At 39.9% G+C, this 23,439-nt stretch overlaps 1 protein-coding gene across 1 annotated transcript in view; it reads right to left on the bottom strand.

Moving 5' to 3' along the window:
- DPY19L3 (dpy-19 like C-mannosyltransferase 3) overlaps nt 1-17,426 on the bottom strand; it is a gene marked incomplete at both ends in the record, with an annotated part of 71,668 nt that extends 54,242 nt beyond the window's left edge. The window contains 2 exons of the mRNA XM_079723437.1: nt 10,852-10,985; nt 17,324-17,426. Of these exons, the coding sequence (XP_079579563.1) occupies nt 10,852-10,985; nt 17,324-17,426 (237 nt within the window). The remainder of the gene's footprint in view (nt 1-10,851; nt 10,986-17,323) is intronic.
- Between the last annotated feature and the right edge of the window lie 6,013 nt (nt 17,427-23,439).

The following is a 23,439-nucleotide window of genomic DNA, read 5'->3' as shown; positions in this document are numbered from 1 at the left end:
TGGCTATTCTGGGTTTCTTATTCCACATAAATTTTACGATCAGTTTGTCAATTTCTGCAAAAAATCCACCTGGGATTCTGAGAGGGATCATGTTGAACTTGGGGAGTATTGCCATCTTAACAATATTGTCTTCAATGCATGGACATGGTTTAAGTTTTATACTTTTTGGTTAAGTTTATTCCTAAGTATTTTACTTTTTGTTGATGTGTAAGTAGAATTGCTTTTTTTTTTAAAATAAATTTATTTTTGGCTGTGCTGGGTCTTCGTTGCCACGAACGGGCTTTCTCTAGTTGTGGTGAGCAGGGGCTACTCTTTGTTGCGGTGTGTAGGCTCCTCATTGCAGTGGCTTCTCTTGTTGCGGAGCACAGACTCTAGACGTGTGGGCTTCAATAGTTGTGGCACGTGGGCTTAGTTGCTCCACAGCATGTGGGATCTTCCTGGACCAGGGCTCAAACCCATGTCCCCTGCATTGGCAGGCAGATTCTTAACCACTGTGCCACCAGGGAAGCCCTGGAATTGTTTTCTTAATTTCATTTTTGGATTGCTCATTGCTACTGTATAGGAATACAATTAATTTCTGCATATTGATCTTGTATCCTGCAACCCTGATAAACTCATTTATTAGTTCTAATAGTTTTTTTAGTGGATTCTATATACGTGTCATCTACAAATAGAGACAGTTTTACTTCATGCCTTTCATTTCATTTCCTTGCCATTATTTCCCTGACAGACTGTCTAGTACAATGTTGAATACAAGTGGCTACAGCAGAAATCCTTGTCTTGTTCCTGATCTTAGGGAGAAAGCTCTCAGTCTTTCATCATTAAGTATGCTCTTAACTGTGGGTTTTTGACAAATGCCCTTTATGAGGCTAAAGTTCTCTTCTATTTCTAGATAGTTGAGCATTTTTATCATATAAGTTGTCAAACTTTGTTAAATGCTTTTCCTGTGTTTTTTGAGATAATCACATGGTTTTTATTTGTGTATTCTACTGATGTGATGGGCTTACCTAGTCTGTTCCTATTTTGAGTTATGTACGTTACAAAGAACTGATGTTGAATTTTTTTCAAATACCTTGTTTTACATCTCTTGAGGTACTAATATGGCCAAAAAAAAAAAAAAAGTATATATTTCCCAACAATCTCCTTTGCATTCCTGGCAGAAAAATGACTTTTTCATGGTGTGGCATGCTTTAATGTGCTACTGGACTCTCTTTACTAGCATTAATTAGGATTTTGGGTCCAATATATATAGTGGGATTAGTCTCTGAGTTTTGTTTTTTAAATATTATCTGGATTATATGCAGTTGATCCTCATTATTCATGGATTTCCTATTTGCAAATTTGCCTACTAGCTAAAATTTATTTGTAACAACAAAAATGACAAAAATCAATACTTGCTGTATTTTGCAGTCATTTGTAGACATGTGAGTTGCCTGACGTGCATAGTTCCTAGCTGTGGTCTGCCTCTTGCTCCAGTTCTCATACAGAGATGATCAGAGGATAAAGACAGTAAGGGGCAGTGCAGCACAGCACGAGAAGCCCCAGCTCTGGGGCCAGTCACAGAAGGTTTGAATCCCAGCTCTGGCACCAGTTAGTGGATGGCTTCAGGCAACTCACTTAACACTTCTGAAACTCACTTTCTCTTTTGTGAAAAAAAAGAAAATAGAATCTACCAGGAGGAGTTTTTAGGATTTAAGATTGTAACCTATGTGTGATATGAGTGTGTCTATATGTATGTACATATTTCCCCAGGAGTCACTGTTCAGTATTCGCTAATTCACTATTCTCAGTGACTTTATAGAACATAACTGGTGGGAATAAGAACTGACTGTAGTTATATTCTGATCCTCAGTTTTGGTGTGTAATACCTGTTTTATAGCAATAATTTGGAAGTTTTCTTCCTCTTTAGTGTTCTAGGATGGCTCAAATAGCATTGGAATATTTTGGTTCTTTAAAAGTTTGGTAGAATTCCTCCATAAAATCAACAGGGTCTGGTATTTTGGGGTTGGGGGATAGGCAGGTACAATATTTTTCAAGTGTTCTCTATCACATCTACAGAAATAACTGTGTTTACTGGGGCCATTTTGGTAATTAATGTTCTTCTAGGGACTTCCCTGGTGGTCCAGTGGGTAAGACTCTGCACTCCCAATGCAGGGGGCCTGGGTGTGATCTCTGGTCAGGGAACTAGATCCCGCATGCATGCCACAACTAAGAGTTCGCATGCTGCAACTAAGAAGTCCGCACGCCACAACTAAAGATCCCGCATGCTGCGACGAAGATCCCGTGCGTGCCACCACTAAGACCCAGCACAACCAAAAAATAATAAGAATAAATAAAATAAATATTAAAAAAATATATTCTTCTAGGAAATCACCCATTTCATCTATTCAACTAATTTGCATAAAATCAAACAAAATTCATGTGGCTCTTTCTTATTTCATGGTCTCTATGGTTATTTCTCTGTTACCATATTTCATGATCTCTGTAATTATTTCTTCTTTTTTTTCGGCCGTGCTGCACAGCATGTGGGATCTTAGTTTCCCTACCAGGGACTGAACCTGAGCCCCCTGCAGTGGAAGCACGGAGTCTTAACCAATGGACCGCCAGGGAAGTTCCATCTCCGTAATTATTTCTGTTATTTCTTATTTTGGATATTTTCATTTCCTACCCCATCTTTATCTTTCTTTTGTTTCTTTAGTTTTCACCCCCCCAAATAACCACTGATTTATGAACTGTTTTCCTACTTTCTAGGTGATCAATTTCTTTTACCTTTATCGCTCCTTCTGTTATGAGATTTCATAAGTGGAATAATTCATTTATTTCACAATATATTAATTATTTCATAATATAGTATTTACAGCTACAAATTTTCTTCTGAGTACTCTTTTAGGTATATTCCATAATCCTGAAATATGGTTTTCATCATTTTCTAGATTTCATTTATAATTTCTATATATTCAGTTTTAATTACCTGTGGCCCAAAAGTTACTTTTTAAATATTTTTAAATTTCCAGATAGTAAGCAAGTTTTCTTTTTAATTAGTTATCTGCAATTTTTATTTAAGTGAATGAATAAATTAACAAAAGAGGATACTGTGACCTTTATGCCCAAAGTCAGGAACAAGCCAAGACTATGCACTCTCACACTGTGATTAGAGAATATTGTTCATATAATTTCTGTATTTTTGGATCTGAGATTTTTCCTTATGGCTTAATTTATCAATGTTTTAGTGAATGTTCTGTGGATACTGGAGATGAATGTATATTCTCTCTTTAGATATTTACAGATTAGATCTATCATATTCAATATTTTCACTAGGTCTTCTATATCCTTACTTATTTTTGTCCACTTGCTTTTATATGAACTGGGAAAGAATTAAAACTCCTCAATACTAATGTATTTCTATACTCTTCTTACATTTCCTGTGGTTTCTGCTTTGTAAATATTGTGATTATCTGATGCATGGATAGTCAAACTTGTGGTTTGTATTTTTATCACTGAAATATTGCCCTTCTTTGCCTCATTTAATACTTTCTGTCTGATACTTTCTTTCCCCTTTCTGCATTTATTAAGTCCTTATCCACACCTGTGGCCTAATCTGTCTAAGGAGGATTCTTACTGTTCTGGGAGGATCTTATGCATATATGACGTGATTTGGATTTTGCTTTGTGATCCAGAGTTTTTATTAGGTGAGTAAAACCCATTGATACTTATTTAATCAAAAATAATTAGACATACTTGTGTTAATACATATTGTATCATGCTTTTTACTGCTCTTTAGAACAAATCCTTCACTACATGATCTGTGTCAGCCTGTTTCAATATGTGTGTGTGTGTGTACATGCCTTTAATTTGGAAGGTTGATGTTTTTGTTCTAGGGGTTACCTTTCTTTATAACGTCAGAGGATAACTTAATTCTCTGTTTCTATGGCTAGTATCTACTGACTTCCTATAACAAGTTATGACAATCTTATGAAATTTATACTTCTCCCCTGCCCAGTTTTACTTGATATTATTTTTCTTCGAATTTTCTTTATATATACTGTGTGTCTGTTTCTTGACATCACTGTTAGTTGTAACTTTTTGACTTTTAGCTATGAAAGATACATCAGGATACTTCCACCATCTTTTTTTTTTTTTTTTTTTTTGCGGTACGCAGGCCTCTCACTGCTGTGGCATCTCCCGTTGCGGAGCACAGGCTCTGGACGCGCAGGCTCAGCGGCCATGGCTCACAGGCCTAGCCGCTCCGCGGCATGTGGGATCCACCCAGACTGGGGCACAAACCCGTGTCCCCTGCATCAGCAGGTGGACTCTCAACCACTGCGCCACCAGGGAAGCCCTTTCCACCATCTTTTGCCTTTTCTTTCCCTTCCTCTTCTAACTTGTGTTATGTAATTATTACACTGCTATTGTATTACTATTACATAATAACATTATATTATTACACTATTCATATCATATATATTTTGTTCGGTAACTATTTAATCTTATTACTACAGTTAAATAAATTTGACAATCTTTCTAACATTGTTTTGCTTTTTATTTTTTTTATTTTTTGTGATACGCGGGCCTCTCACTGCTGTGGCCTCTCCCGTTGCGGAGCACAGGCTCCGGACGCGCAGGCTCAGCAGCCATGGCTCACGGGTCCAGCCGCTCCGCAGCACGTGGGATCCTCCCGGACCGGGGCAGGAACCCATGTCCCCTGCATTGGCAGGTGGACTCTCAACCACTGCGCCACCAGGGAAGCCCTGCCTTTTATCTCTTGACCGGATAAAGTTTTTCCTCTACCAATTTCTCCAGGTGTTCTTAAAAATGCATATTTCTCAGAGTCAAAAACATTTGAATGGTGCTTTATATATGATGGAATAACTGGGTTAAAATACATAAATCACTTTCTTTTATTTGAGTCCTTTGTAGACATCATTCAAGGTCTTTGAGTAACTATATGTTACTTGGAAAACTTGGAAGCCAGATTGACCTTTGTTTCCTCATATAGGTAACTTGATCTTTTGTCTGGATGTCCAAAGGTTTCTTACTATTTAGGTACAGCAATTTCGTAGCTATATCCTGCTAATGATTTTTCTAGGCCAAATGTTCCTGGGACCCATCGTGTCCGTTCAGTTTGTAGATTCAAGTTTTCCTTTATTTTTGGAAAGTTTTCTTGAATTACAGATTTAAACATTTTTCCCCGTTTCATGGTTTTGTCTCCTTTGGAACACAAATTATGCAATCTTTCTGTTGTCTTCCTTAGCTGTCACTTCTAATATTTTAACTTTACTAATTCTATTTCATTTTGTTTACTTTCATCAGTCCTGTCCAACTTTTCTCTTCTGTGCTTTTTGCAGATTCTGGTCTGTGCATTGCTTCCTACATAGTCATGATTTCTATTATGGTTATATCTTTACATATTCTATTTCTTGACTAAGTTCTGCCAGCTCATGTTTCATTTCCTTTTATCTTCCTACAAATCTCTTTGAAGATGGTATATACATTCTTACATTCCTGCTTTGAATTCACCTTCTACAGTGGCAAATGCTTTATTATGTTTGTTTTTTAATGTGACATGTTTGGCCACAATCTTCACGTCTCTGCTGTAAAAGTTTTCTGGTTCTTCATGTATTGTTTGTTCTTGTTTTTCTCTTCCCTTTTTCTTGCAGTATTATTGTACAGATCCTGTGCTAGTTCCTTTCTGATTACTAGTCATTTCTAAATGTGGCAAGTTCTTACCAAATCAGCTACATGTAAGGGAGAGGGCTGGGACATAACTCAGGCCAGCAAGACTTTTTCTGCTGATACAGAGTGGATTACAAGAGTGAGCTCTTTAGTCTTTTCCTCATTTTAGTCTTCAGAGATCGGCAGCTTCAGGGCTGTTGAAAATGCAAGTTTTCTCTCTTTATCCTGGTCTGCTTAAACTCTACTTTTACAAAAATGGTTTGTCTCTGTGATTACTCCTTTCAGCCTGTCTACCTTGTTTCTCTTTCACACCAAAGTGTATACAGGAAAGCTTCTGTCATTACTCCTCACATCTAGTCCCATGGTCTCACACAGGGGACCACTGGTTTATCCCTCAGGATATGCCAGTGACTTTGGAGGACTAAACTTCGGCAGCTTTATCTAAAATCTGCAGCTTTGAGAGTTCTCTCTCAGCAGCTTTCTACACTCCTTGGAGTTTCACTGGATTTGGCAGCCCTTCCTCATATATTGTGGTTCCAGATTACAGGCCTCTCTTAGTTTCATCAAAGAAGGAATCTGACTGTTTTTTTCTTTCATTGCTCTGACGTAATTCTAAAAAAAGAAGGAACTGACATCTTTATCCTGCCGCTTTAAAATGAGAAGTTAAGTAAGCAATTTTAGGGGTCTAACCACACAATTAGAAACAATCTACCCCAAGTTGGGAGCATGGAAATAGTGAAATGACCAAGGGTATAAAAATGTCAAAAATATTAAAGTATATAGCTATTCATTTATATAATAATTGTGTTTGTGAAAATATATAATTGTATATGGAAAAAGCATACGATGATTGTAAAAACTATCTATATTGGGATCATAAATAAGTAAAGTATATACACGTACAGGATGAAGAATGGAAGGGAAAAATGAAAATTGTTTTTGCTAAGGATAATGAATACTAAGTAATGTTTTTCATTAAAAAAAGTTTTTGTTGTTGTCACAGTGTAGTGTGTGCAATAAAAAACACAATGTTCCAAAAAGAAAAACAATTGAGACCATACAGAGATTTACTCCAGCACCTACGAAACACAAATCATTAAAAATGCAATGACTGGCTCCCCACCTGCCAGTACTAACTATGTCCTATATCTGGAGGCAAGCTCCAAAGTTGCATCCTTTTGCTCCAGTTCCAACCCAGGTTCTTTACAGCAGCCAGGTGTCTCCCTGCCTCCCCTGCCTATACCACTCCCTCACCCCTGGAGGTTAACTCTGCTCCAACAGACCACTGTCTACTCAGCACTGATGATGTGCCAGGCACTGTAAGGGGAGCACAGCAAGTAAGAGTATGGGCTTTAAACCCTTTAGTTTGTTTTGTTTATAATAAAGAGCAGCAAAAAAAAAAAAAAAAAAGCAGGTTGCATTTAAAGGACAAGTTAGAGTTAAAATGTTTGGGCTTTGGAAACAGCCAGATTAAATAAAATAAATGTAAAATGCACCTATAACAGTGCCAAGGACATAGCAGACATTCAGTCAAGGATATTTTTAAAAATCTCTTATACTTTAAATTTCGCAGCAAGGGCAATATAACACAATGGTTAAGACAACAGGAAACTAACTTTTTAATTTAAAAAATATGCTAGGAAAGGATACCACATACACATTTTCTGTGACCATTTAAACCAACATCTTCTTCTTTTCAGCTCCAAGTTTCTCTGTCCCAGGGTTCCCACATATGAAATACTAACACTGCTATGAACATTTAAAAAAATTACTTTGAATGCATAAACTGAATGTATGATTAGTCTATTTTATTAGCAATATTTTTACTCTCTGAATAATTACAACTAATTCAAAGTATTCAAAAGATCAAAGTATTTACATAAAAAACTAACCTGGCAATTTTGATAAGTTATAACTCAAATAAAAAAGGGAAATAGATTTACACTTCTCAAATATTCCCATCATCCCCCAAGATGAAAATGATGTAAAGGAGTAAATTTAGGAAGGTGTATAAACTCTGAAAATGAGCTTTCCCTTTGGCTAAGTAATACCGTTGATCAGTAATAGCTGATTTCACTGGTTTATTCACAGAAGATGTATAAGCACTTTAAAATTAAAGTTCAATTTAAGTAAAATTTAAAATTTAGTTCCTCTGATGCATTAGCCACATTTCCAGTGTTCAATCACTACATCTGGCTGGCAGCTACTGTACTGGACAGTGTAGATTTAGATCATTTCCTTCAGTACAGAGAGTTCTGTTGGAGACCACTGGGTCTAGATAATTCTAAGATGAAAAATAAGCCAGCCTATCGTCTGGTTTGAGAAATGATTACAACATCTGAGGATTCCTCTTGTGACACAGGGGTGAAAAAAAAACAACAGAGCTCGAATAGAGAGGAAAAAACGCACCAAAACTCTGAGCTCAACTTTAAGTGTAAGGGGTGGGGGTGGTGTGGGGAGGCCTGTGAGAGGGTGCCCCTGTCTCACAGCTTCTCCCAGCCTATGTCTGAGGCAGAGACAGAATCTGGCCTCCGGTCTCTTTCTTCTCATGCTACATACTCCTCAAACAATCCTGCCCACACAGCTACAAGCTGGTAACATGAAAAGGTCCGTTTCCAACACACATGGAACTCCTGCCTTCAGATCCATAAATCCAGCTCCCCTTACTCCACGTCTTTACTTGGATTGTTTTGAAAGTGACTCAAAATATATCCAAACCTGAACTCATCATTTCTTGCCTCGCTGCCTCCTGCATAAAAAAGAATGTGGTTGGCCTTTGTCTCCAGTTCCTGAGAGGTAGCCAATAAACCCTTGAATTTCCCTGTGACAAGATTATCTTTGTTATTCATGGTGGGCTCCTTGGCCCACATCTGACAGCTTGTGCTAACAGGTGACTCAGGGTGGGCCCCTAGATGGTTTTTGCTAAGGAGATGACTCAGGATGGGAGCTGGCCAAGCCAGAAAGACCAACTGTATGCTTACAGGGTTGGCGGTCTGAGCCAACAGGTATCATCCTGACCTCTGGCAAGTGGAGAGCAGCTGGAGATTGAGTTCAACCTTGTGGCCCATGATTTAATTAATCATGCATACATAACGAAACCCCAGTAAAAACTCTCAACACCAGAGCTCAGGTAAGCTTCCCTGGCTGGCAATACTCTACACATTGTCACACACTGATGTGCCAGGAGGGTAATGCATCCTGACTCTATAGGAAGAGGACAATGGAAACTTGGAGTCTGGGACTCTCCCAGACTTTGCCCACTGTGCCTCTCCCTTTGGCTGGTTCTGATTTGTATCCTATTTCTATAATAAAATTGTAATTATAAGTACAAAGCTTTCCTGAGTTCTGTGTCATTTTAGTGAATGGATAGCCAGTTGGTCAGAAGTGAGAGGACCCTGGGGTCCCCCAGAGTTGTGACTGGCTTCTGAAGTAAGGGTCAGTTTTGGGGAGGACTGTGCCCTCAACCTATAAAGTGTGGCTTAACTCCGGGTAGTTGGTCGGAAGTCACTGTACCCTTCAGATCTGCACCTCCCACAGGGTTCACGATCATAGCAAATGAAGATCTACCCATCTACCCTTCTGCTAACAGGAGAAAGAAGGTCATCACTGATAATTCTTCCTCCTCAACTGCACTCCACACAAACGATGAATCAGTACATCCTTCCAACTCCTGCCCAGTCTACAAAGCCCTACATGACCTGGCCTTTTCTTCAGGTTTCTTGATATCTATATAAGGGTATATCTATTTAAGGGTGCTAGTAGGGCCACATATAAGCTTTAAATTAAAGAGCTAAACTTACAGTTTAAAATTATGTGATCTCTTTCACCATGTCTCCTTGCTATAGAGTTACTAGCATTTAATTTTGACTTTATGCCCACAAAGGGGAAATTCCAGGTTTTATTCAAAATACTTGTATTAATAAATAAGTTTTAAATTTCTCAATTCCAGGGAATCTGTTTATAGGTACTCAATTTTAAAGAGACAGGTGAGTAAAGTTTTTCTTGACAAGAAAAACTACCAACTGTCACTGAAGGGTAAGAATTATTATTTTTTGGTACCATGATTATTTGTATAAAGATATATCCATGCTGTACCTATAAAGTAATATGACAGGTTTTAAAAATAAACATACTAGAAATTACTCATAAAAATAAAATTTGTCATTCAAAGCAGTCTCCTTTGGAGACTCATTCCAATAACGGAACCAAAGCTCAAAATATTTTGGAAAATTCTCTTTGGGAACTGTCTTCACATTCTGCATAGATACTTTTGACTATTCTTACAGATGATAAATCTTTGCCCTGTGAAACTCAATTTTACCTTTGTAAGCAACTAATCATTAAAAGCCATGGTGGGAAATAAGGTCAAAGATCATGACATTTCTGATGAAAAGAAAGGTATATTTGGATGAAAAACACTGGCAATGTGCAGTGTTGTGGATGAAAAGCACTGGCAATGTGTAAGTTTTAAGTGATATACTTGCTCTGAACCAAAGCCAAATTAAAGGATATCGGAGGGGAGAGAGAGAGAGAGAAAGAGAGAGAGAGAGGGAGGGAGGGAGGAGAAAGACAACAAGGAAACTGGTATTTAAAGAGTCACACACTCTCTTGAAAACCTGATGACAGTTATGGCTTCCTCTCAATCTTCTGCATATATTATTAGAAAGGTATACCACGTCAAGGTCATCTATGGAGCCAGATTAAAACTCCCTGGTTTAGAACAGTAGCTTTGGCTTTCTTTTTTTTTTTTTTTTTTTTTTTTTTACTGTACCCAACAGGAAAAAAAAAATTTATACTGTGACCCAGTCTGCACATACACATAATTAAAATAAAAGTTTCACAAATAATTATCAACCTTACCATGTGATAGTATTCTCCTGTATTTGATTTCATTATGAAAAATGCTACTTATGACCTACTACACCAATTTCACAATCTACAGCTTGAAAAATACTGGTTTAGAGTAACTGATGCATAATATGAATAAACTAACGAAAATGGGAAAACTCACTTGATTATAAAAATTCTGATGTTATTTTTAACTAACAAAGAAAAAGTCATTTTACTCTATAGGCAAATTTTTCAAGAGACTGGATTCTTTATGGCAAAACGATCATTCATCTAAATGGCTAACTAACTACTGGAGACACTGATGGGTAAATCATACAATGTTCATACCTTAATATTAGAAAACCACAAATCATTCTCATGTAAAGTGGCCAGGTAGACAGATGTAAGAAGTCCAGTGCAAAGGGCAACAGTTCCACCAATTGTAAATGAAAGAATCGTCCATAATCTTCTATTGGTACAACCTTTTAGAAAAATGAACAGATGAAAAACCAAGTCAGTAAAGGATTTAGCAGTTAATAGTTCTATTTCAGACTGTCAAACATGCCAAGTTCCAGCTGCCTGTTAGTGGTGAAGCTTTCCGTGTCTTCAGCAGACAGTTAGGGGTTCCGTTTTGTGATTCCACAGACCTTTTTATACTTTTCATACTTTTATTATAGTTTTTCCCCCATTGTATCTAACTGTTCATTTGTCCATTTTGCCAACTAGAATGTAAGCATCTTGAGGACAAGCATACTATCTTATTCATCTTAACACCTAGGACCTGTGCTTGACCTAGTTTAACTACTAAGTTTCTTAAATAGAGGAATAAATGGGTTACAGATCTAAAATATAAACAGTCTTTTAGATGATCTACTTACAATGTGTGGTTTATTCATTAAAAACTACTCCCAAACTTGATTACTTAAAATTTTAAACCCCATCACCCAAGTTAAAGGAATATAAACTAGGAAACATATTTATAGTACATATAAGAAAGGTTAAATATCCTTAATATAGGATAAATACTTTCAGGATAATTTTAAAAAATGAATATTTCAGTAGGAAACTGATTAAGGACATGAATAGGCAATGCACAGAAGAAAAAATGGCCAATAAACTTAATAGAAAAAAAAAGTTATGTCTACAAGAGACCCACTTCAGACCTAGAGACACATACAGATTGAAAGTAAGGGGATGGAAAAAGATATTCCATGCAAATGGAAATCAAAAGAAAGCTGGAGTAGCAATTCTTATATCAGACAAAATAGACTTTAAAATAAAGACTATTAGAAGAGACAAAGAAGGACACTACATAACGATAAAGGGATCGATCCAAGAAGAAGATATAACAATTGTAAATATTTATGCACCCAACATAGGAGCACCTCAATACATAAGGCAAATACTAACAGCCATAAAAGGGGAAATCGACAGTAACACAATCATAGTAGGGGACTTTAACACCCCACTTTCACCAATGGACAGATCATCCAAAATGAAAATAAATAAGGAAACACAAGCTTTAAATGATACATTAAACAAGATGGACTTAATTGATATTTATAGGACATTCCACCCAAAAACAACAGAATACACATTTTTCTCAAGTGCTCACGGAACATTCTCCAGGATAGATCATATCTTGGGTCACAAATCAAGCCTTGGTAAATTTAAGAAAATTGAAATTGTATCAAGTATCTTTTCCGACCACAATGCTATGAGACTAGACATCAATTACAGGAAAAGATCTGTAAAAAATACAAACACATGGAGGCTAAACAATACACTACTCAATAATGAAGTGATCACTGAAGAAATCAAAGAGGAAATTAAGAAATACTTAGAAACAAATGACAATGGAGACACGACGACCCAAAACCTATGGGACGCAGCAAAAGCAGTTCTAAGGGGGAAGTTTATAGCAATACAATCCCACCTTAAGAAACAGGAAACATTTCGAGTAAACAACCTGACCCTGCACCTAAAGCAATTAGAGAAAGAAGAACAAAAAACCCCCAAAGTTAGCAGAAGGAAAGAAATCATAAAGATCAGATCAGAAATAAATGAAAAAGAAATGAAGGAAACGATAGCAAAGATCAACCAAACTAAAAGCTGGTTCTTTGAGAAGATAAACAAAATTGACAAACCATTAGCCAGACTCATCAAGAAAAGAAGGGAGAAGACTCAAATCAGTAGAATTAGAAATGAAAAAGGAGAAGTAACAACTGACACTGCAGAAATACAAAAGATCATGAGAGATTACTATAAGCAACTCTATGCCAATAAAATGGACAACCTGGAAGAAATGGACAAATTCTTAGAAATGCACAACCTACCAAGACTGACTCAGGAAGAAATAGAAAATATGAATAGACCAATCACAAGCACTGAAATTGAAACTGTGATTAAAAATCTTCCATCAAACAAAAGCCCAGGACCAGATGGCTTCACAGGCGAATTCTATCAAACATTTAGAGAAGAGCTAACACCCATCCTTCTCAAACTCTTCCAAACAATATCAGAGGAAGGAACACTCCCAAACTCATTCTACGAGGCCACCATCACCTTGATACCAAAACCAGACAAGGATGTCACAAAGAAAGAAAACTACAGGCCAATATCACTGATGAACATAGATGCAAAAATCCTCAACAAAATACTAGCAAACAGAATCCAACAGCACATTAAAAGGATCATACACCATGATCAAGTGGGGTTTATTCCAGGAATGCAAGGATTCTTCAATATACACAAATCAATCAATGTGATACACCATATTAACAAGTTGAAGGAGAAAAACCATATGATCATCTCAATAGATGCAGAGAGAGCTTTTGACAAAATTCAACACCCATTTATGATAAAAACCCTGCAGAAAGTAGGCATAGAGGGAACTTTCCTCAACATAATAAAGGCCATATATGACAAACCCACAGCCAACATTGTCCTCAATGGTGAAAAACTGAAACCATTTCCACTAAGATCAGGAACAAGACAAGGCTGCCCACTCTCACCACTCTTATTCAACCTAGTTTTGGAAGTTTTAGCCACAGCAATCAGAGAAGAAAAGGAAATAAAAGGAATCCAAATTGGAAAAGAAGAAGTAAAGCTGTCACTGTTTGCAGATGACATGATACTATACATAGAGAATCCTAAAGATGCTACCGAAAAACTACTAGAGCTAATCAATGAATTTGGTAAAGTAGCAGGATACAAAATTAATGCACAGAAATCTCTGGCATTCCTGTACACTAATGATGAAAAATCTGAAAATGAAATCAAGAAAACACTCCCATTTACCATTGCAACAAAAAGAATAAAATATCTAGGAATAAACCTACCTAAGGAGACAAAAGACCTGTATGCAGGAAATTATAAGACACTGATGAAAGAAATTAAAGATGATATAAATAGATGGAGAGATATACCATGCTCCTGGATTGGAGGAATCAATATTGTGAAAATGACTCTACTACCCAAAGCAATCTACAGATTCAATGCAATCCCTATCAAACTACCACTGGCATTTTTCACAGAAGTAGAACAAAAAATTTCAAAATTTGTTTGGAAAAACAAAAGACCCCGAATAGCCAAAGCAATCTTGAGAACGAAAAACGGAGCTGGAGGAATCAGGCTGCCTGACTTCAGACTATACTACAAAGCTACAGTAATTAAGACAGTGTGGTACTGGCATAAAAACAGAAAGATAGATCAGTGGATCAGGATAGAAAGCCCAGAGATAAACCCACGCACATATGGCCAACTTATCTTTGATAAAGGAGGCAGGAATGTACAGTGGAGAAAGGACAGCCTCTTCAATAAGTGGTGCTGGGAAAACTGGACAGGGACATGTAAAAGTATGAGATTAGATCATTCCCTAACACCATACACAAAAATAAGCTCAAAATGGATTAAAGACCTAAATGTAAGGCCAGAAACTATCAAACTCTTAGAGGAAAACATAGGTAGAACACTCTATGACATAAATCACAGCAAGATCCTTTTGGACCCACCTCCTAGAGAAATGGAAATAAAAACAAAGATAAACAAATGGGACCTAATGAAACTTCAAAGCTTTTGCACAGCAAAGGAAACCATAAACAAGACCAAAAGACAACCCTCAGAATGGGAGAAAATATTTGCAAATGAAGCAACTGACAAAGGATTAATCTCCAAAATTTATAAACAGCTCATGCAGCTCAATAGCAAAAAAACAAACAACCCAATCCAAAAATGGGCAGAAGACTTAAATAGGCATTTCTCCAAAGAAGATATACAGACTGCCAACAAACACATGAAAGAATGCTCAACATCATTAATCATTAGAGAAATGCAAATCAAAACTACAATGAGATATCATCTCACACCAGTCAGAATGGCCATCATCAAGAAATCTAGAAACAATAAATGCTGGAGAGGGTGTGGAGAAAAGGGAACACTCTTGCACTGCTGGTGGGAATGTGAATTGGTACAGCCACTATGGAGAACAGTATGGAGGTTCCTTAAAAAACTAAAAATAGAACTACCATATGACCCAGCAATCCCACTACTAGGCATATACCCTGATAAAACCATAATTCAAAAAGAGACATGTACCAAAATGTTCATTGCAGCTCTATTCACAATAGCCCGGAGCTGGAAACAACCTAAGTGTCCATCATCGGATGAATGGATAAAGAAGATGTGGCACATATATACAATGGAATATTACTCAGCCATAAAAAGAAACGAAACTGAGCTATTTGTAATGAGGTGGATAGACCTAGAGTCTGTCATACAGAGTGAAGTAAGTCAGAAAGAGAAAGACAAATACCGTATGCTAACACATATATATGGAATTTAAAAAAAAAAAAATGTCATGAAGAACCTAGGGGTAAAACGGGAATAAAGACACAGACCTACTTGAGAATGGACTTGAGGATATGGGGAAGGGGAAGGGTAAGCTGTGACAAAGGGAAAGAGAGGCATGGACATATATACACTACCAAACGTAAGGTAGATAGATAGTGGGAAGCAGCCGCAGAGCACAGGGAGATCAGCTCGGTGCTTTGTGACCGCCTGGAGGGGTGGGATGGGGAGGGTGGGAGGGAGGGAGATGCATGAGGGAGGGGATGTGGGAACAGATGTATATGTATGACTGATTCACTTTGTTATAAAGCAGAAACTAAAAAAAAAAAAAAAAAAAAAAGTTAGTATTAATGAAATGCAAATCAAAACAAAGAGCTATAACTTTTACAACAGTGGCTAATTTGATAGCTTAAAAATGCTTAGTACTCTGTTTTGGTAAGGATACAAAAAACAGACTTTTTTTTTTAAAAATAGACATTTTTTAAACACTGCTGGTGTTAGAATAAATGGATACCTCTCTGGAATGCGACATGGCAATAGGAAGTAAAAGCCACCAAAATGAGCACCCTATTTGACCAATAATTGTAAATCTAGGCATACACCCCAAAGAAATAAAGTTTTAAACAAACCTTTGGCCACAAGGATATTTATCACAGTTCAGTTTATATAGGCAAAAGGTTAAAAATCATCTAAATATTCAATAAGAAATTAAATAAATTATGCTGCAGTCACAGTGACTACACACTGACAAAATTTTAAAAATACATTGACTGACATATGTTCATAACACAAGAGAAAGATAGCAAGTTACACAACAGCGTGTAGGATCTCAATTTTGAGAAAAAACACATCTGAATGCTTGTAGGTGTACACGTACAGAGAACAACATTTAGACAGCAAGCTAATCTAAGTGTTATAGGTGGTAATCTCAGGATGAGGGGGTTTCCGGGAGTATTTTTTCCTTCATTTTTGCTTTTCTTTAGTTTTCATTTTTTTTTCTGACATGAATAAATACTGCTTTGGTAAAATGAACAGTTTTAAATTAAAATTTAAATTTAAATTAAAATATTTTAATTTAAAAGGACAAACTTGAACCTGTATTTGTTTTTATATAAGATTTTCAGAAAGTACTCTGTATTGTCCCAAATTGCTAATAGCTGAGTTGGGTGGCATGACTGCTCAATACAGATTACTTTTATTTTATAAAACTGTCACCTCCCACCAAAATAAATAAATAAATAAATAAATAGAACTGTTACCCCAAATTACTTTACTAGCTCTAGCTGCAGCTGATGTAAACTCTGTCAGATATCCAAAATGGCTGATAGACATGGAATTTTTCATGCTTACTTTTAAAAATTCTGACCATGCTTAGCCTAAGAAAGCAACTCGGGAAGCAAGAAGTTGGTAATTAATGCCATTTGATGTATGGCTTAGCAAGAGTCTTCAATATTATTTAAACAATTTACCAAATTCTGACCACTGTTCCCACCAAAAAAAAAAAAAAAAAAAAAAAGCAAATTAGAAAATTTCAGGAATTTGACTGAAAATAAAGAATAAAAGAGAGTTTGATTCATCTTTCAATAGTTTAATGAAATGAGAAACTCACCCAAGGTAAGGCTGTCTAGTTGTGAACAGCATACACAAACCAGAAAAATTATAAGTAGACTAAAATCTGAACAGTGGGAAAAAGTATTACTCTGAAAGTCAAAGGATCAGATTGGCATAACTATACTGAACAGGCAGCTGGGAAGCAAAGGGCTCTAATCAGAGGTCTTTTATCTAATCATAACTGTAAAACAAATATTATCACATTGTGATCAAATCATCTGTAAAACTAAAATATCAGGGTAATAGAATAAGTTTCTTCACCTATTAGGTCTTACCAAATTTTTATCCTATTGGAAAGTGATTATTTCAATATGCAGACAAAAAAGCAATCCAAAATGCTGCTTTAATTTAAATCACCTACTAGATGGCAATTTATTTTCCAACTTCACATTTTCTTCTTGTGCCACGTAATCCTCTGAAACTTCTGTGGTTTGTATTCCTTTTCTTTGCCTGATGGATATCATGGTGTCAAAGGCTCACATGCATTGTTCTTCCAACCACTCCTACAAACAACACAGAAGTAAGCCACCATCCATATGTCCGTACCCTCTCTGCCAAATACAGCCTGTCCTCATCTGTGTTTTGGAGACTTTACCTGAGCCATTTTCCATCGCTTAGCACGCCCTCCCATTTTCCCATCCAAACCGTAACCAGCTTTCAAAGCTACTCTCAAGACACAACACAAATATTTCTTTAACACAACCACATTTATGAAGCGCCTGTCTTGTGGCAGGCACTGCCAAGAGTTAGGAGCACAGGTGAGCATCACAGACAAGCCCCTGCCCTTCCAGGAAGCCTTCTTTCTGAGGATGCACCAACCCCTACTGATCTCTCCCCTTCCCGACTCATAGCAGTTACCACGCATTTTGTCACATAATTAGGTAGTTTTATATTATTTTCTATAGAAACAACCATGGAAAAGGTATTAAGTAGTAAATTTGTTGATTGTTGATGGTCTGATTTTGAAGACCTGAAACATTGTTTTGTCTCCGGTATCTGGATTTTGATACTGGTGCTCCTTCAAACAATTCACACTGGAAGCTTTAGGAATATGCCTCAGTGGTCATGGCAGCGGGGGTGTGCCAATCAGGGCAGCTGCTACACCAGGCAGCAACAGTGGGAGTGACGGCAGGGAGCAGGGGCCTGGTTTGGAAGCAGCAAGTGGGAGGCAGGGGAGTGGCGGCAGTGAGTAAGCTGGCTACAGTCCCCCGGGACATCTGGCGTCACTCCTCCGACGAATGAACAGCGTTGAACTAACTATTTATTAACTATGACCGGTTGCCGGACACGACTGTCGGCACAGTTTATTAATTCCTAAAGGTAAACAAGTTGCTTTACTGAAAAGAACACACCAATCAACGTTATACAATTCATCCATTCATTCATTCATACAAAAAAAAAAAAAATCTGAGAGGAAAAGGGTGCAAGCACCGAAAATGGAGAATCTGGAGCAACGAGGGAGAAAAGGAGTGTGGGCAAAGTCGTACCTCTAGAGATGAGCTTACCCCCAAATTACCTCATCCTAGAATCATGCCCTTTCTAAGGGCCCCAAGCGGAGTTGTAAAAATCCCACAACTGATACAACGTAACACATTAGGACAGAAGGGCAACAAATGTTTAAGTGCCAACTACGTGTGATAATTGCATGAACCTAAGAAACAAAAGTTTCCCCATCAAATTACAAGGAATGCCATCTTAAATGTTTGAAAAGGGAAATGAGAGCGGGTGCTTTTTTTCTCCGTTGCTTAGAAGAACCAGCACGTACTGGGCATCCCGGGGCGCTGCAGGGCACATTATTCAGCTCACCTCCGCACCCCAATCAATCTACACCACCGGAGTCCCCGCCAGACGCTGAGGGGCCGGATAAGTTCAGTAACTCGCTCCGGCTCACCTAGGAAGTGGCGTGGCCGCCGAGGCCGGAGACCACCCAGCCCATCCCTCCGCCCGCGTGGCCGAAGCAAGAAGTCGCCCGAGAAGGCGCCCCGCCCTCGGCAAACTTGCTCTCTCCCAAGCTGCCGCCCCCAGCCCCGCACGTCGGGAGGACAAGGGGGCGCCCAGTCCCACACAGGGTCTCCGAAGACGCCGCGAGGGCCGGATTCGCGCCCCCACCCTGAGCAACGCAGCGGGGCGGCCCGCGGGATTTCGGTCTTCGCGGCGGATTCAGCCGAACGCCGCCACGCAAGGGCGGAGCGCCACCCGCTCGCCGGACAGTCCGGGGCCGCCGACGGAGCCTCGCGCCCGCGCTTCCCCTCGCGCTGCCCGCGGCCCGACACGCAGCCACAGACCTGCGGCCTCAGCCGTCCTCGCGCGCGGCTCCGGACCGGGAACGGGGGCAGCCGGCCGGCCGGCCGGGGGCGCAGAGGGCTGCGGGGGCGGGGCCGCACTACGGCCAGCAACGCGCCGCAGGGACAGTCTAAAGCCAGCAGCCGTGGAGCTTTGTACTGCACCTTGGAAATGGGGGGCTGGGGGGAGTCACCGCCCCGGGGAGGGGGCGCGCCGGGGAGGCGGGGCCACTGATGCCGCGCCTATAGGTCCCTGGAGCCGTCCGTCAGCACGGGCCACCTCCCCCTCCCGGGGCGCCCCGCCCCGCCCCGTCTCGTGCGGCGCCGGCCGGAAGGAAGCGGCGCACTTCCGGCCGCCGGGCTGTACTGTCGGTTGAGTTCCGCTGTGTTCCGCTGCGTTCAGCTGCGTGCCGCAGCTCCGGGCAGCCCTCGAAGAGCACAGGACCCCCGCCACCGACCGAGGAGCCCGAGGCCACCTTCGCCCACGCAGACTCCCGCCACCCCCACGCCAGGGCGAGCGGCGCTGCTCGGGGGAAGAGGGCCGGGATGCGAGTAAGGGTGGCCTCAGGTCGGACCGCGGGTTGGCGGCACCACTTCGGCCCCCGGGTGGGGAGGGTGAGACGGGCCGCGGGCCGCGAAAAACTTTTTCTTGCGCCGGTGCCTTCCTGTCTCCTGTGCTGGTGGATGTGGAGGGGTCAGTAAGGGCCCGATGGACGGAAGCAGTCCGACCACTCGGACATCTCCCAGCTAACCGCGTTGCCAAGGCCTGGCGCGCCCCCTTCTCGGGTCTTGGCAACACCCCCAGGCCCCAACTGCCGGTGATCTGTGTTTGGAAGTCTTTTACCGACTGCCAGTGAGAGTACCTGCAGAGGTACTTTCGCATCTCCAAAGACGCGCCTCTTTTTGGTGAGGGGGGCAGGGCGGGCTGTCTTCTTCCCAATTTTGTGTCGAATACGTTCCTCTGTCTTCTTAGTCTCCTGTGTTACTGCGTCTCCAAACTAGAGTGTAAGCCTTTTCCGAGGGCAGTTGCTGTGTTGTACACGTGGATATCTTTCTTAATCACACTGCGATGAATAGTAGGTAAAGCCTTTTGTCAGCAGATTCTCAGAGCACATGTTAATTGATTTTTATTAAGGAATGGTCCTCTGGGTCTTCCACCTGTGAAGAGGACTGCCCATCTGTCTAATTCCAGGAATTACTTCAGCCAGGTGCCTTTCTTTGTTACCCCTGTTTGATATTTTCCTCCTCCTTTGTGCGTCTGTTGCTGTTAATAACAAACACACATGCTGTGCCAGTGGGTTGAGGTATCTGCTGGTGGTTTTAATAAAAATAAATGTCAGCTGTTTTTTCAGATGGCATTTGTCATGTTTAACATGATTGTTGGTGTCTTTTTTTCATGTTATGGACTTGAGAACAGGGACTGTATATTTATAATCTTTCTCTTTCACCTTAAGATGCTTTACATAAAATACATTTGTGTGTTTAATAAATACATATGTGAATTGATTCCTCCTTAAGTAGAATTCCCCCTCTCCTCCCCACCTTATTATATAGGGTTTTTTCTTAAATTGTCTTGCTCACTGGGGAAAAAAATGAGTCTGTTGTGAAACATGGATCCCTTGAGCAAAGGAAATACTACTTGTTAGCTGCTTGTTTTCATATGAAATGGCTTTACTAAGCAAAATAAAGCTTTGAGAGAAATAGACATCCACTGCTGAGGGTAAGTCTTGGTAATAAATAAGTTAATTAAGAATGAATTCATTCTGATACAGCAACCATGGGGGTGATGGGTAATGAGCGGTAGACCTTTGCCCCCATTGAGCTCTGGTCATGGGCTGTGACTGCAGAGGTCTACAGGAATACTTGTTTGCATTGTGTTTTGAAACCCAATGGGATCTGGCTTTTCCTCTGTTGGGGCCAGCAATAGTTAAGTTGTGCTGGAACAGTTCAGCTCAAAAGTATGGCCTGGAAACCTGTGGCATCACTATCAACATCGTAAGGGAGCTTGTTGGAAATTATCAGGTTCTAGTCATACCTACCGAATCGTAATCTGTAGGGGCCAGGGACCAATAATTTGTTTTAAGAAGTTCTCCATGCAAGTCTGTGTTCAACAAAGTTTGAGAGCCATAGCAGGACCTTGCTACTCAAAATATTGTCTGGGGACCAGCAGCGTTGGCATCCCCTAGGACCTTAGAAATGTTGGCTCTCCGGCTCTCCCCAAGGCCTCCTGAATCAGAATCTGCATTTTAATATAACCTCCAGGTTATTTGTATGTACGTCACACTTTGAGAAGCACTGCACTAGAAGTCACTAATGTCTTCTTATGGGAAGTCACATCCTTCCCAGAAAAGCATCTTGCGTTGGACCAAGGGAGAGAGCTCTCCTTCTTCATTGGCTTTTTCCTGTCTGATGTACGATGTTCGTTGAGTTTTCAATAGTTTGGCTTAGTAGTGTGAACACTCTGGATCACTCCTGTCTTCTGTGGCAATAGACTCTCCCAGTATTCCTCCTCTGTCTACCTTTCTGGCATTCCTTTTCAGTCTCATGTAAACTCCTCTTCCTCTCTGGCTCATGGCTCCAATTTCCAGTGACATTCTGATGACTCGTAAGTGTTCATGTCCAGGCATAGCTCCCGACAGCCAGGTCCCATACATCTAGTGCCTATTGGAAAGTTCCCTGTGTGCAGAGCAATCAAACTCAACTCGTTAAACGTTTTCTAATCCCCAAACCCACTTTTCATCCCATGTGCCCCCTTTTCCTAATTGCTGTCAATACCTTAGGAGCCAAACTTGATTCCTCCCTATTGTGTAGCCCATATATCCAGTCAAACATTGAGTCCCATTGGGTTTATTCCTAAATATCTCAGAACTTGCCCAACTTTTCCCCATCTCCATTGCCACTCCTGTAATCCAGGGCACCCTTTTTTGTCTGGGTCATTTCAATAGTCTGCTCACCGATTGCCTTCCCTCCATTCCTGCCCTCTGGCCTTGTCCACTCAGTCCACCCTCCATATAAAAAACATACTGATCTTACTAAGATATAAGTCTTTTGGTGGCTTACTGGCTTTATATAAAAAGCTCCCTAACAAGCTTGAAAGTACTGCTGTGAGTCAGGCTCCATTTACCTCTCCAGCCTCATCCCTACTTCCTATTCATAAATTTCCAAGTTTTTATAAGTGCCTGACTTAACTACTATTCAGCCTTTAAATTTCACCTTAAATGATCCTTGCTGTATTTGAGTATTTATATACTCCCCTCTCACCGCATCATAGCTGTTCTGTGTGATGCATAGAATACGGTGGAAGTGACATCGTGGGGCTTCTGAGGCCAGGCCCTAAAGACATCCTAGTTTTAGCCTTATCCTCTCTTGGATTGCGCACTTATGGGGGATGCCAGCCACCATGTTGTGAGGACACTCAAACATCGTGTAGAGAAGGCCACGTGGGCGGCACCTGGCCTCTGGCCAACCACCAGCCTGCCATGTGAGTGAGCCACCTAGGAGGAAGATCTGCCAGCTCCATGTCATCCATGCCACTCCCAAGTATCTCATGCACAGATATGATAATAATAAACGTTTATGTTTGTTTTGAAACCACTAAGTTTAGGGGTAATTTTGTTACACAATGATGGGTATTCAATATAGTAGTCATCCTCTGTATGGAGGTATCATAATTTATTTAATATTCCCCTCTAATTGGACATTTAGATTGTTTCTAGCTTTACCCTATTACACACAATGCAAAGAGAATATCCTTATATTTATGTAATTCTTTAGGATATATTTCTGGAAACAGAATTGCTAGAATTTAAATTAGGATGAACATTGGCAAACTACATTACAAAAGGTTAAAAATTGTATTACTTTACACGTCCACCAATGTGCATTACGGGTCTTATTTCAGTGTCCTTGCCAACAATGGATATTTTTAATCTTTGCCAATCTTAGGCAACAAATGATATATCATTTTAAATGTATTAGGTGGAGATACATCAGGCCTTATTGGCTGTTTGTATTTCTTTTTCTGTGATTTATGTTTTCATGTTCTTGGGCCAATTGTCGATTTAATCTTCATATAAAGGGATTCGTTATAGATTATGGATTTTAACATTTTTTTTTGGCCGCACTGCGTGGCATGTGGGATCTTAGTTCCCTGACCAGTGATCGAACCCATGCTCCTTGCAATGGAAGCACGGAG

Source organism: Hyperoodon ampullatus, assembly GCF_949752795.1.
Source record: "Hyperoodon ampullatus genome assembly, chromosome: 18".
NCBI classification, from domain to species: Eukaryota; Metazoa; Chordata; class Mammalia; order Artiodactyla; family Ziphiidae; genus Hyperoodon; species Hyperoodon ampullatus.
This window is presented reverse-complemented; position numbering and strand designations above follow the sequence as displayed.